Genomic DNA, 15,005 nt, shown 5'->3' with positions numbered 1-15,005 from the left:
CACTTTACCAACTTTCAAATCCGCCAGTTTGAGTTTGTCTCTTATCTCTTTCATACAGGGGATTAGGGCTGGGCTATATATTGACTTTTGAATATGTTTCTTATTTATATAACAAGATATAAGATGAAATAATTCTCATTTATATCAAGATAGTTTGATATTGAGTTAAATGACAAATTTCTTCAGCAAAGCCGTTCCTGTGCAACTCTCTCGTAACCATGGCCCGACTCCCTCACTGCGTCTGCCCGGCTAACTTCCTGACTGGGTCCAACAATAAGGATTGCCCGATGCCGTGGAGCCAGTAAAAAAGTTACACTGGACCGGAAAATACAATCAGACAGTTGCCCCATTGTGCTCAAGCTCTAAAAAGGGAGTAAGCAAGCAAGTGAGAGGCATGTGTTCGCTCTACACTATACAAATAAAGCTGCCTTACTCTCCAAGATTTCCCTACAGCAGGAAGACAGAGATATGCTGGTTTACTTGATCGGGTGCTCAATTCTGAAACATAAAAGTTGAAGCACAACATAACATTCATTGCATCTTGGAGGAAAAACACTCCTCAAGATCCCCAAGGGTTAAAGATAATGGTGTTTTATCTAGCAATCTTACTGGCTCCCCCGAGGATGTATCCTCTCCCCTCTCCTCTCGGTTTTATACACAACTGAATGTCGTTCACAATATGATGGTAGAAAGGTTTTTATATTTGAAGATGACTGTCATTGTGTCTCTTCTTAATTGCAGTTTGACCATGAACCAATTGTAAAAGATTTTAAGGATTTGTGTAAGCACTTTTTTTTTTAAAACAAATGTCTCCAAGACTAAAGAATTACTTATTGATTTTAGGAAACAGTACCCCCCCCAGGATGCAGGTCCAATAGACCCAGATCTCCTTTATCCGGACTTCCATTTCCATTTTAGACAGTTTGCCAGAACTGTGTTAAATGTATCTATTTACTATTGTGTTTAGATACTGTGGGCATTTCCTGTTTTGCTGTGTGTCTTGTCCTTATGTCTGTCTGCTGGCTCTACAAACAATTACCACTTGGGGACACTAAAGTTAACTTGAACCACTGGGTTGAGAATGATGACTTGTGTTGTAAAGTAGCTCCTCTGAGGAACAGCTCAGTGTGTAGCCTACTGTGTGTGAGGGAGCCAGAGAGAGATGGTGGATGTGCTCAGAGCAGACAGCTGTTGGCTATGGAAGCAGAGGTTAACAGTAAATTTGTCACAGTACAGTGTGGGTTTCACTGTTTGGAGCAGGAGACTAAAACCTGTTATTGTAGTCAGTTATTGTTATAGAAAACAACTGAAGAATGTTTTGTAGTGATAGGCGTGTTTTTATTTAATATAGGCTATTTCCTTTGTATCGCCATTTAGCCTTAGAATAGCGAGATATGATTTTTGGTCAATATGGCCCAGCCCTGAGGGGGATGCACGTGTGCTTTCATATGTTAGTGATACGAAACAGATCAGAGCACCCCATGTTACATATTCATTAACATCTTACACAAAAATAGTGGGTTACATAGCAACACATTTGCATACCTCTGTAGCCCTCAGGTTTGCTGGTTGAGCATGCCCAAAAGAGCATTCGTGTGTTGAGGAAGGTTACGACCTCTTCTGTACATAACGTGGAGCTAGGAAGTGATAAATCAGAAACACCAAACAAAGTATGAGGGAACAGCTTTTTCATATGCACATGGATATAAAAACACAGAGGTTACACATACATATACTAATCACACTAGAGCTTATGTTCCTTCATAAGCTTAACTGGAGACAAACTCAAGCAACTGAAAAAGAGCAACCACATGACACTGAGCAACAGCAGGCACTTTGTCTCAGGTGAAGTATATTTCATACCGGCAAAACTGGTCAGTGTCTTGATGATCCTCCCCGTGAAGATACACTAATAAGTAGCGGAGCTCCCGTTTGGCATCATTCAGTGCCTACATGTTTTCAGGGTGAACAAAAAAGCAAAGCAACATATTGCAATTTTGCCTTGTCCACCAACTAAAGCAGAAACAAATGTGCTAGTAACTGTTCGTCTGCTGTCTTAACTTACCTGGCTGTATGTTCCCTGGTAAAATACAGGGTGTGACCGGCCATACTTCTCCTCAAAAATATGAATAAAGGACACAACATCTCCGACAGGGTCTGTCACACGACCACGAGGATCTGGCCTGATGAACCGCAGGGCAAACCTTGAAGAAAAAAAGGGAACATTGTGGCGATCAGTTACCTTGCGCTATTCAGCAGCTCAGCTCAGTTTAAGTCAATGTGCTTGAATTACCTGAATATGTCCAGAAGTGTGTAATATGTAAATCTGAAAGGTAGCATTATCAAGTAGTAACTCCATCCTATTAATCCCTGTAAAGAAGAACCAAGACAGTCTATTATTTTTAACAGTATAGAACTACAATATGTGGGCTTCTTCCTTATGTTTTTTGTCATTAAAGTACAATTGAAAATTACGAAATTAATTAAAAACAAAAGCTCTTAAACTGGACCTTCAAAGATTGGCATAAAAGTAACAGCCGCGCTACAATATGGCTTTGCATCAAGCATTAGCAAAGGTTTTACAGAAAATTGTTCCAGTATCTTGTTTTGTTTGGGGGTTTGTTCATCCTAAAACATATACATTAAAAAGAACCTGCAGACCTACCCTGGGTTGTGGCCTTGAAACGATGTAACTATATACTCTATGGTCTGCTGTATTGACCTGCAATGGTCTGGATGGTGGAGGGTTAAACACACTGGGCACTCCTTCTTGCTCATTGAGTCTGTCTTGCACTGCAGCCTGAAACATACATTTAAGCCCATCATACTTGAGTCAAATCATTAAATAAACCAAAAAGAAAATAATGATAACTCAGAGCAAGACAGCACAGTTCACAGAATCGGTAAAGGAATAAAAATGTAAACAGAGCCATGAAAATCCAACTGTAAGCCCTCTGAAACGTTAAAAAACACGTCTGTCTTACCTCTATGTTCCAGTTATGCTGTTCTAATGTTCGACGACATTGGTCGATTGATTCCAAACCAGTTAGGTCCTGTTAAACATAAAAAGAAAGTCAGTCTAAAGGCGTCAGGTTGCTCATAAAAGCACAAAGGCAAGTTTGTAGAGTCAAGGTTTCCTTCAATAGCCGTCACGAAGAACTTGACTGCCGTGTCAAGTTAAAAGTTAGCAAGAATTACAATAGGGCTGCACAATTTTTGTGTAATGTCATTACAATATCAACTTGTGAAATAAAGACATCACAAAAGATAATCAGGGATTTTTTTGGTTAGTTATATGAGAGTATCTGTCAAAAACTGCACTTGTAACTATCAGCCCATTTCTAATGGTGCCTTTTGTGTTCACTTCAATGTAGGACTGGGGGATATGGAGAAAATCAGGTATCGCAATACGCTTGTCTTAATACCTCAATGTCAACATTGTGCTGATATTATAGGGTTGACAATTAGGGCTTTAACAAAATATCTTCACAATGAGATTTTATTTAAATAATCATCAGTCATGTAGATATAATGACTAAGTGGGTAATGGTAAAAATAACAGAAGAGCTATAACAGTCTGGTAACAGAAAATGACATCACTTTACTGTAAAGCAGCCTTTAAACCAGGAAAAGACAACACTTAGCGTTAAGCCATTTACAATATCACAACTTCCAAAATATAAGACGATAGCTAGTCTCATATAGTCTCACGATATTATATTATAATATTAATATTGATACGTTGACCAGCCCTACTTCAATGTGCAATTTTTTTTTAATAAAATGTTAGAAATAATAAATAATAATGAATTTGTTTATTTCAACAAGCATTTTGTTGTACTTTTGCTGTACAGCAGAAAGGCAGAAGTCGGTAACGTTGTTTTATTCATTCGAAGTGTCGTTATCGCGATATTCAAAAAGTTAACGTTATCACATCATTTTCCTCACATTGGGCAGCTCTAAATCGAACAAAACTAACTAAACTGGGACGGTTGTCAAAGAGTTAGAATGGAATAATTAAAGTAACAATACTATTGAGTTGAGCAGTTAAATTACCGTCAACAGGCACAGAGAAGAAACAGTTCAACGTTAGCTATACCAAGCAGGATGACGTTACATGTTAGCTAGCTCCCCAATATATATTTGAAACGTTATAGCTAAAAGTGAAGATAGTTCGAAAAGGCAACATATTAAAGGGGGAGGCAATTTGCTTCACTCGTATCATCGTAAAACCAGCAATTTAAATCAGCATAGCTGAAAACAGTTGTGTCGCGGAGAAACATCAGTTCGATCTTAACTGCTTTGCTAATGCTAACTCGGAGATCTATGATGCTAACTCAGCAAGTGTTCAGTATGGAGCGACAGTGGACACCTACCGTTAGCCGTAAGTTGCCGTAAAGCCAAAACAATTATATTAAGAATAAGTGATGTGGGTTAACAAATTGGGATTTGTTCTACGCCTCTGAGTAAAATATAACAAACGTTAGGCCAGTTCAGTCCATTCATAGTCCTAAAAGACTGCTAATTAGTTAGGTATCTTAGCTAACGTTAGCTAGCTTTGCTTACGTTAGCTTTGACTCAAGTTGACGTTGACGTTAGCATTAGGGGGCTAGGGTAAGTTGACTGTACAAAACGCGTTTAAACACGCACAATTTCACCTATTTACAGTGAATCTGTATCAACGATAGTGTATTAACATGATGTTTCAATTGGACACCTGCTAGTGTGTATTAGGCTTTCTACCTGAAACTGAAGGAGTTTTTCCGTCTGCGCCTGAGACAACTCTGGCTCCTCTGGCGCCGCCATCTTACCTCGCCAATCATCTAGCAAGGCGTAACAACGTCAGCTGTCTTTTCCTGATGCTGGGTGCGCTCTCAACCTCTGCGGGCTACTGCCGCCTAGCTCTCTGGATGTAACCCGCATGATCACCTCAGAGCTATGGGTTATTGTAACCATGGTCCACAATAATCTATCAAACCGATTGTATGATTTGCATGGATCTTGTTTGACCGCTAACTGTAATCGGGAATGAAAACAAGCAGTTTGATTAAAGGCGTTTTGTTCACTACCTTATGAGATTTTATGGACCTCGTTTTCTTCTTTAAATAATTAAAAAATTGTTAACTAGTTGATGAATGTCATATCATTTATCACTAAAAGCTGATTATATCCAGAATACAGAATAACAGAAACAGCGACTTAACACTGATTGAATTGATATTTACAGTTGTGGTTTAGCCACCAGAAACACAAGTTATATTTCTGGAATAAGTAAAATGAGCTAATACTGAATGGAAAACCCATTCTGAAAGACTTTAAAGCAAAGTTTCTAGAAGTGTAAACTATCTCTATGAGGAGAAATTACATCTTTCTCTGTCACTCTCTCATATATACTGTACATAAACAAACCTTACACATTTTGTACTAGTGAAAAAATGCATTTATTTGGCTATTCGTGGTTTGATTCCCACAATCTTTATCAAACTCAAAAAGAAAATCCAGTGAATTACGTGACTGTAAAAGTTAATCAATGTTCCCTCCGGTTGAATCGTCAGTAAGGTAGTGTACATTTGACTGCAACAAAGCTGACACACAAGGGATCATTTCCTTTTCTTATTCTTAAATATTCTGTAAAATAAAAAGCAAACGTTGCATTGAAAAGGTAAGATCAGGAAATAATCATTTACAATATATAGCACACTGTAGAATTTGTAGATCCTAATTCCAAGCGTGGAGCCTCCCCACGTCACTTTTTCCCCTCCACCATAATGATGTGGTACCCAAACTTGGTCTTGACAGGAGGGTCTGTGTAGTTCGGTTTATCCATGGAACTGACAGGTAGGGCAAATGCTGCATCCTGGAAAGGTCCAACCATCGATCCTCGTGTCATCCACCCCAGATCACCCTGTCACAAATAGAAACTTCATGAAGGAAACACATAGTATACATCATAATATGAGTGAGTGAACCTGAGCAAGTGTTCAGGTTCACTCTTCCTTCCATCCTTGAGGCTGACACCACCAAGATGGGCTACACCTGGAACCAGTTAAGAGAAAATGGCCCAGGACAGAGGACTCTGGAGAGCTGTTGTTGTTGGCGGCCCATTCCCTGGTAGGGGTGACGGGCAGTAAGTAAGTAAGTAAGAACCTGAGCAACAAAGGCAAAATGATCAACTGTACTGAAGATAGTAACATATGTGAGCAATGCAGGAAGTTGAAACACTTATTTACATGGCTTCAGTTACCAGTCACAATTAGCAGTGATGTAACGTGATGTGCTGAGGCTTTGGAGTTTGTGAGGAGCGTAACAAGGCTTGTATCATTTTAGACTAAGTACATCATGGATGACAACCAAAGCCCTAAAACAGTTGAGAAACTATTGTTCCTGAATAAAATTTGTAAGGTCTTCCCTCTTTCCCTGGTTACACAACAAATTCACTGCTTCACTGAAAGTATCTTTCAACTCAGGACAGCGCCACTTCTCACAAATACAGATAGGATTGGAGATTTCAATTTCAATTCAATTTTATTTATAGTATCAATTCATAACAACAGTTATCTCAAGACACTTTACAGATAGAGTAGGTCTAGACCACACTCCAGAATTTACAAGAACCCAACAGTTCTAGTAGTTTCCTCCAGAGCAAGCAACAGTGGCAAGGAAAAACTTCCTTTTAGGCGTAAACCTCGGACAAACACAGGCTCTTGGTAGGCGGTGCCTGACGGGCCGGTTAGATGAGAAGTTTGACAGGCACATATCCGCGATCAGCTTCGTTGGAAATTAAGAATCAATGCCACTTGTTTAGTAGCCTAGCAACATAACCAATCACAATATGACAGATGCTCCACCAACTGCAATGTTTCATTTTAAATGAATGTAGCAGTCTGGCACACATACTTTATAGTGAGGGTGAGATGACCTTTATGCATAAGCACCAATATGATGTCTATGCATGAATCGTCTCACCTTCACTGTAAATTAGGTCAAACATAAGGATTTGCCATAAACAGACTTACAGTCAATACTAGGGGATCATTTGAATCAAGCAATAAAAGCCAACACAGGCTTTTTTTTTTTATAACTTGATTCAGTTGATTGAGTAAAAAGGGCAGCACAAAAGTAATAACTTATCATGTTCTTACTCCTTGTCTCGCTTTGTCTTCACTGTATTGTGACGCTACTTCACTGAAACGGACTCCAGCCTTCAGTTTCTCCATTGCTTCCATGCATTTTCCATGTTTTTCACAGAGGATGTGTCGAACCTTGTGAAAACACAGATGATAAAGGCAGTTAGAATTCAAGGAATAAACAGTGGTTGGGATGCAACCTGTAACTACTTAAAATCACTGTATCAGACACTGTGCTCAGCAAACACAAATAAAGCATCCCAGTGGTAGACAATGTATAAAGGTTATGTAATGTATAACAAAGCTCCCAAATTCCTTAGTGCTTTCCAGCACTTCCTCTTCTCTGGGACCCAAAGTTGATGTTTATGCAGCCTGAAGCAGATTTTTCCATTAATAGCCTAGGGATAAAACAATATGCTTGAAATGTATTATAAAAAACTGTAGCTCTGAATTTAACATTAGTTTTCAACTTGTTCACACAATTGCCATTTGGAATGCCATGCTCATCACATAATGTCAACTGTTACAGATTTGTAGTGACAAAAATGTCACCAAAACTCAACCACTCATTTCCCTCCAGCCAACTCATCCAAAAATGGCTTTGAGGTAGGAGGGAGAGACGCTAAAAATCCCCGTTATGTCACATTTGACTTGTGCAGTGCAGCTTTTGATACGTGTGGAATATAGGTTACCTTGACAGCAGTGCCTCCCTTTGGGGCTTTCTCTTGTTTTTTGTCGGCGTCTGCACTTCCTGAAGCTGCTCCTACACAGTGACGAGGTTAAGCACCATGACATCACAACAACCGTCAGACCAATTAAAAAACATTACATACAATGCCAATTGTAGCTAGCTATGGGGTTAGGGTTAAGGGTTAGCTAATGTAATCGAGTGAACGTCACATCATCACATGGAAGTGTGTGTACTCCGGTTGTTTGCTACAGGCTAACGTCAGTTAACGTTACTTTAAGATAACAGTTCACACAACACGTGGTTAACAATTGGCAACCGACGGACCACTGACCTTTACCACCCTTACCACCTTTTCCCTTTGGTGGCATTTTAGATGAACGTTTACTAAAATTTAAGTGATGATGAAAAAGAAAAACTGCAACAGCATGCACTCATGCTATGTTGTGGTTAACATGCGCAGAAACCTGCGCCAACGGCGCAAGTGTTTCTTCTTCTTTAGCTAGCTTAATGGCAGATTGTATCCACTCAACGTCCATACCGCCACCTAGTGGAAAGTACCAGAGTGGACCGTCTCAAATGATACACAGTCATGTTGCAGTAAGAATATTGGGTGTGTACCTTAATGTACAAAATGTGCCCTACTTTTTTTGCTAATCTTCCGTTTACGGGCATTTCCAAGTTAAGTCTATAATATTGCCCACACATAGCATATCCCAGACCCTATCATTAAAGTGTATTTCTCTTAACTTACATGTTATTTATTTAGCATGATATGACAGGACATGATGTTAATAACCAGCCATCGCTGCAAATTAGTTCACTGGACTCTGGACTAGTAACTGTGATGATTAGTGGTGTTTGAACCTCAGGCCACTAGGCGTCAGTAGCGTTTTTTGTGTGAAAGGAGTATTTAAGTATAAATGTAGAAGTAGAATAAGGACGCCACAGTTGAGAAAGAGAGAGGAAGTAATCCACGCAGTTCTTTGTGTAAAAGAACAACACAGTAACCAGGGTACCACCCCCGTTCACTAGCCAAATGCTGGTCAAATATGCAAGTGGCTGCTAGATTTGCTTCACACACCTGCCAAAAACAAAACTAAAAACAGTGGTATATTGAGTGGCTGGTCAAATTGGACCATTCACTGGCCATTTGGCTGGTGGACAAAAAAGTTCACTTTGAACCCTGCTACTAACCCTTTTTTATTATAATAAACAAATAAAAGTCTTTTATTTTCCTCCTAGCCAGCACGCGCCATCAGAATCTGTCAGCGAGGGGGTTACTATGGCAACGAGACTGAACACAAACGCTCCGTGACGTAGCCTGTATGACAGCTGTCTTGTGCGCTCCTTACCTTAACGCTGTTTTTATTGATGGATGGAGAGATCTCCTTGTCGTCTGCTCCGGACAAAACATGGAGAAGTACGAGAAGGTGTTGTGTTTGGGCAGGGGGGGAGCAGCGGACGTGTTCCTCATGAGGCACGCGGAGAGCAAGAGCCTGCACGCGGTGAAGCGGATCAAAATAGAGGACACGAGGACAACAAAAAACCAAAGCGCAATTCTCCAAGAGGCTATGATCATTAGGCGGTTGGAGCACCCTCACGTAGTGAAATGCAGCGATGCCTTTGTGAACTCCGATGGATTCATTTACATTGTGATGAACTACTGCGACGGAGGCACATTAGATGACAAAGTGAAACAGAGGAATCCAGAGGAGTTTTTCACCGAGGATACTGTGATGGGGTGGTTTGTACAGGTCGCTATGGCTTTAAATTACATACACATGGCTAAAATACTACACAGGGACATCAAAACATCAAATGTACTGCTAACAAAGCAAGGCATTGTGAAGTTAGCGGACTTTGGGATATCCAGAGTAATGAACAACACAGCTGACATGGCCTCCACATGTGTTGGGACACCGAGCTACCTCAGTCCGGAGCTGTGCCGGGATGTCCCGTACAGCTCCAAGTCGGATATCTGGGCTCTCGGCTGTCTGCTGTATGAGATCTGTGCCCTCAGGCCTCCGTTTGCAGCCACAAACCTCCTGAGTCTGTTCTACAAGATCACCAGAGGAGAGTACGATCCCGTGCCCAACATCTACTCTGACAACATCTCCTCTTTGATCCAGAGAATGCTTCGCCTCAACCCAGAACACAGGCCAAGGGCTGCCTGTATACTTGACAGTGCATATGTGCAATATCACCTCAATATTGCCAAACACACAGAGACCGACCGTGTTCCTGTGAAAAGCGGTGACAGTACAGAAGAAAAAATCACAGACACCACACCACAACCAGATGTTCTAAGTCAGCCCCACCCACGGGAAGAAAAAGAACACAACATGTGTTCCAGTGATGTGGAGGAGGAACATCATGGTGCCTTGTGTGTTGGCGGACCAAACCACTGGGACTGCCACTATCCTGAGGACTTTGATGAAGATGAAAGTCTGTCCTCTGTAGAGGAGTGCAGTAAGCACTCTGGGTCGCCAATGAGCAGCGATTCTGCTGAGCCAATTGGTAACTCATGTCATCAGTGATAAGCATACAGGGCCTTTACTTAAGTAAAAGTACTCACAACATAGTGTAAAAATACTCAAGTCATTTGATTACAATCCTACTTTTAAAAAGTTATAAACAACACATTATGCAAATAGCATGCTATTTTAAACATGGAGTGTAATTTTCCTGTTGCAACTTGTTGAGATGGAGCTAGTTTTACCTATCTGACGTCAACACACTGTACATTTGACAACATACTGTATCTTTAAAGGATGTAGCCGGTATACTACTAATTCTTCAAAGGTTTTAAGTTGGTGCTAATGACAAACAGCTAGCTGTGATATGCTCAAAATGATCTTGCAGAATTCAAATTTCTGGATGTCTCAAAATGTCTTACAGAGAAAGTCTTTTTTTTTACTTGTTTAATAGTGTGCTTACAGTTTGGGATTGAACATTTCCTAATAGGATCAAAACTATTCAACTTTATAGCAAGAAATCAAGGTTCTTCATAAGTTGAAGCCTATAGCAATTATCAAAACAAACACTTTCAACCCCTCTTTCTCTCTTACAGCGTTTCCAGAGGCCCCTGGTGTCTTAGAACAAGTTGAGTATCCAGATGACTTCGAGGAAGAAGATTTTGAGGATGAAGCGGCCTTAGTTCACACAGTTGCTCCTCCACAGCCGCATGACGATGCAGTGGAGGAGGAGTTCCAGCTCTGCGATGCTGGAGGATTAACAATCACCCTGAAAGCATTGAAGGAAAAAGGCTAAAAACGAACATAAACACCTTGCCAATGGGCCACAATGTGAATAAAGGGACCACAGCAGCTGAAACACTTAAATATCTATCAAGTGCCTTGATCGTGAAGTGTTTTATTCCTTTGATGTTTGAGAAACATCATAGTGCTGAGATAAGATGTTTTACTGCTAGATGGTGTTAAAAAAACTTGGTGGGTCTAGAGAGAATGAATGCAGTCCTGCTCAGTGTGTGTTCAGTGACCTTAATATAAGGAGCAATGGTAAAGTTGAATGAATAAAGGGACTGGACCTTTCTATAAATAGAAATGTCTTTTAACAAATTGTATATTCAACACAAGCGTGTATAGTATTCTAAATCACTTTGATATTTTATTCTTACGGTAAAAATCAGTAGCCAGGTTCTTAAACTACATTAAACATGTCACATCATTGTGACTTTCAAAAAGATCTAAAAGCACCTGCAGGAGGTCCAAGACGGCTGACATATCTACAGTCTTACAGATCCTAATTCTTCATACTGTCTGTATTATATTGTCTCAACTTTCTATTTCTTATGTTATCACATAAAAATGTGAAATAAATGGTTTTATCTTGCTTCAAAATGAGATAAAGCACGAGTTGCCACCTAATAATCACTTCAAAGGAAGTATGTGGTAGAATACGCAGCTTGCCACAAAGATGGTATGATAACACCTAAAACACCTAAATCCTTTATTAGTCACTCAGTGGGGACATTTGCAGTATAACGGTAGCAAAGGAGATAGGTCAATAAGAGGCCTCAGTAAATCAAAATGCAAGAAATAATATGAAATATGTAAAAAAAAGAAAGAAAAGAAGCAGTGAACAGTTAAGGCATAATATAAATATATAAATGATAGCTTGGGCATCATTTCCCTTTCTTCCAGCACAGGACAGAGCTGACCTTCCTAACCAGTTAACTTATAAAAGCCAACGGTGAGAAAACATTTAGAAACATACAAATACAAACTACCTACAGGAACAAAGGGGTTTCTAAAATTAACCAAATTAAAAAAATGAATATGAAAAATTCTTATTGGTTTGCCTTAGATGCTACAATTTCTGTAGATTTTGTAGATTTGGACATTGTGCTGTTTTTGATCACTTTATTCACTGCTTTACACACACACACACACACACACACACACACACACACACACACACACACACACACACACACACACACACACAAACACACCTAGTTCACTTATGTAACACACCCTCAAAAACTCATTCTCTTCATTATTAAAGTAATCCTTTGACGTTTTTATCCTTAAGATTAAGCTGTAGTGACATTATCATGAACAAAAAAGTTAGGCTTTAAAGCTAAATTGTTTCTGAAAGGTATTCTCTGAAGGTACGCCAGTGCACTGCACACACACATACAGACACTCTGAGGATATTGCTGTCAGCAAGTAAGCTTACTAGCATACCCTTTGTGACACAGCAGACAAATAAGGTGTGAAGCAGATTTTACAAGAATCATGTTTTACCATGAACACATTTACAAAACTACACTTTCAGGTGCATATCTTTATCTTGGTGACGATGACGAGTTGAGTTTTGAGAGTGGCAAGCTCAAGGGTAAGTCTCAGCGGAAATGTACGATTCACATTTTATCAGCACACAATCTCTCATGAGTTGACCAAAGTTTTTCCCCTGTCATAGTCAGCAGTCTCAGGTTCACCCACCTACGTAGCATTTGGCAGCAACATACACACACACACACACACACACACACACAAAGGGAACTCAGCTTACTTTTGTCCATCTCTATCACACACAGGAGCAAACTGGGGAAAATGTTTCCCATACGAGCAGGAAGTCCAACGACCTACATCATCCATAATCCGTTTTTGATGGTGAGGTCACTGGCCAGTGTTACAGTAACAAGCACTGTGTGAGCATTTGTGTTTGTCCACAGCCATCACCGTGGATGGATTAGCGAAGAGGTTCAAGGGAGGCTTTTGAAGCGTAAGTGCCCAGGGACCCATTATCTCATAACATATAAATCTGAGAGATTGAGCTCCAAGCTTTATCGTGTCCGGGAGAGGACTTACTAACTCAGTTTCACCATTAAAGCTAAAAGCGTTTACATATGTGCAAAATAGATAGATCTTTTCTGCCACTATACTTTCCCTTTATGCAAAGATTTCTCTATTGTGCGTGGAAGAGCAATGATGTTCCCCTCAATCCTCCTCAAATTGACACCTACACACTCATCTGATGCTTCATCCTCTGATCGTGTTAAAGACAAAAACACCCCAACAGCTTCCATGATGTTAGGTATCGCAACAGAATCCCCACATTAGATACATTATGAGTCATGAAGCTGCAGCTCCACAAAGATCTACAGTAAAAAGACAAAGGTAATATTTAGAAGAAATGCATTTAGAATATTATTTTCCTCTATTTTGATAAGCTCTTGTGTTATCACTCTATTCATCACAGTAGCACAAAAAAGTTCATGTCTGACCTGATTTTGCATCCAGTGTAAGGTTATTCCCCCATACAGGTTTGTTTAACCACTGCAAGGCTAAATGTTGGCAATTTGACAACACTTTGATAGTTTGGAAATAAATGACACTGAATTGCCTGCATGACATAGTGTAATTCCCAAAATTGCACAAGAACTTTATAATCATTTCCCTACTTTAACTTGCAGCCTGGTCTTTTTTACGTCTCAGAATTTGCCATTCTTCTGGATAAATCATAGGATTTGTCTTGAGGGTCTGGACCCACATTTTGATTTAGAAAATAAATGTAAACAATTCAAATAGCTAAATTAAGTTTCACCTGTGTCGTTGCAAACAGACAAGCTGTTGTGTGTATTTGAAATTTAAAGTAATTAAATACTTAAACACAACCTGTTTTCGTCTCTTACAGAAGTCTTTTGGCTACACATTCTCGCTACCATCGTGTAAAATACGGACGCTTGGTCAGGTGCCTTTGGCCTTGTTATTTATGCTAAAAGCCTCTTTTAGCGTCATATCTAAACACGCTTTATCTAAACGTGCTAGGTCAGGACGCGTCATTTTTGACGCAGTTAGGTTAAGGAAAAGGTTGTGTGTGGGCTTATAAAAAAGTACGGTTCCATGATACGCAGGACAAGAACTGGACAGTTGGGTTCAGGAAAAGAAGAACGGGACAATTGGGTTGAGGAAAAGAAGAACGGGACAATTGGGTTCATTTAAAAGAAGAATTTGACAGTTGGTATAAGGAAACGTGACACGTGACATCTGGGTCTCCTGGGTGAAAGTCCTGTTTTGTTTGACCCATCCACCACCCCAACCAACCTCCCCATGCAGATTTTGGGGTTTTCATACTACTTCCTACCATTGTCTACGACATCTTCAAGTCCCGTGTAGCAGCTGCTCTCCCCGGTGCGTTCGACACACACCATGAAGGGTGTTTTTTGCGTCGTAACTGATGCTAATAGCCACTGTCCATATTTTATTCCAATTCAGTTTGGGACCATGTCACCCCAGATAGCTGTGTGAAACGTTGTCATAATTAGCATATTAATTCTTGAGGTATGGCCAAAAATCTGTTTTGTTAGGTCACACTAACATTGACCTTGCTTGCTGAATTTGAAATCATATCACTATGTCACTTGCACTAGTGATTGATAATTAATTATTAATTATTAATTAATTAATCACTTTGAACGTCTTCCTTATGGAGCCATGTATACTGAGTGTACATGTGCACTTTGAGTTGTTCTACATACTGTTATATATATATATATTGCAACTGTATACTGTAATAATTACACTCTACACATGTATGTATGTATGCATATAAATATATATGTATATATATATATATATATATATATATATATATTCACTCACCGGCCACTTTATTAGGTACACCTGTCCAACTGCTCGTTAACACTTAATTTCTAAGCA

General features: G+C 39.7%; 3 protein-coding genes across 4 annotated transcripts in view; 1 reads left to right on the top strand and 2 right to left on the bottom strand.

Moving 5' to 3' along the window:
• Positions 1 to 4,806, bottom strand: part of faf2 (Fas associated factor family member 2) — a 9,769-nt gene extending 4,963 nt beyond the window's left edge. The window contains exons 1-7 of the mRNA XM_034883276.1: positions 4,744 to 4,806; positions 2,985 to 3,053; positions 2,666 to 2,800; positions 2,294 to 2,370; positions 2,066 to 2,204; positions 1,864 to 1,949; positions 1,546 to 1,637 (exon numbers count right to left, since the gene is read on the bottom strand). Of these exons, the coding sequence (XP_034739167.1) occupies positions 1,546 to 1,637; positions 1,864 to 1,949; positions 2,066 to 2,204; positions 2,294 to 2,370; positions 2,666 to 2,800; positions 2,985 to 3,053; positions 4,744 to 4,806 (661 nt within the window). The remainder of the gene's footprint in view (positions 1 to 1,545; positions 1,638 to 1,863; positions 1,950 to 2,065; positions 2,205 to 2,293; positions 2,371 to 2,665; positions 2,801 to 2,984; positions 3,054 to 4,743) is intronic.
• A 616-nt stretch (positions 4,807 to 5,422) lies between these two features.
• Positions 5,423 to 8,342, bottom strand: pin4 (protein (peptidylprolyl cis/trans isomerase) NIMA-interacting, 4 (parvulin)). The gene is made up of 4 exons (XM_034883304.1): positions 8,150 to 8,342; positions 7,820 to 7,890; positions 7,143 to 7,262; positions 5,423 to 5,905 (listed from the first exon to the last, which is right to left on the bottom strand). Exons 1-4 carry the CDS (start codon positions 8,184 to 8,186, stop codon positions 5,747 to 5,749), a joined length of 387 nt encoding a protein of 128 aa, XP_034739195.1. The 5' UTR covers positions 8,187 to 8,342; the 3' UTR covers positions 5,423 to 5,746.
• Positions 8,343 to 9,118: 776 nt separating this feature from the next.
• nek12 (NIMA-related kinase 12) lies at positions 9,119 to 11,326 on the top strand. Of its 2 annotated transcripts, none has more exons than XM_034883268.1 (2): positions 9,119 to 10,335; positions 10,889 to 11,326. In XM_034883268.1, the coding sequence occupies exons 1-2, from the start codon at positions 9,144 to 9,146 to the stop codon at positions 11,086 to 11,088; spliced, it is 1,392 nt and encodes a 463-aa protein (XP_034739159.1). In that variant the 5' UTR covers positions 9,119 to 9,143; the 3' UTR covers positions 11,089 to 11,326. The 2 variants fall into 2 exon arrangements, with proteins under 2 accessions (XP_034739159.1, XP_034739158.1); XM_034883267.1 differs by having other exon boundaries at positions 9,119 to 10,344.
• The last annotated feature ends 3,679 nt before the right edge of the window (positions 11,327 to 15,005 follow it).

The sequence above is a fragment of the Etheostoma cragini genome, chromosome 10 (genome assembly GCF_013103735.1).
Source record: "Etheostoma cragini isolate CJK2018 chromosome 10, CSU_Ecrag_1.0, whole genome shotgun sequence".
NCBI classification, from domain to species: domain Eukaryota; kingdom Metazoa; phylum Chordata; class Actinopteri; order Perciformes; family Percidae; genus Etheostoma; species Etheostoma cragini.
This window is presented reverse-complemented; position numbering and strand designations above follow the sequence as displayed.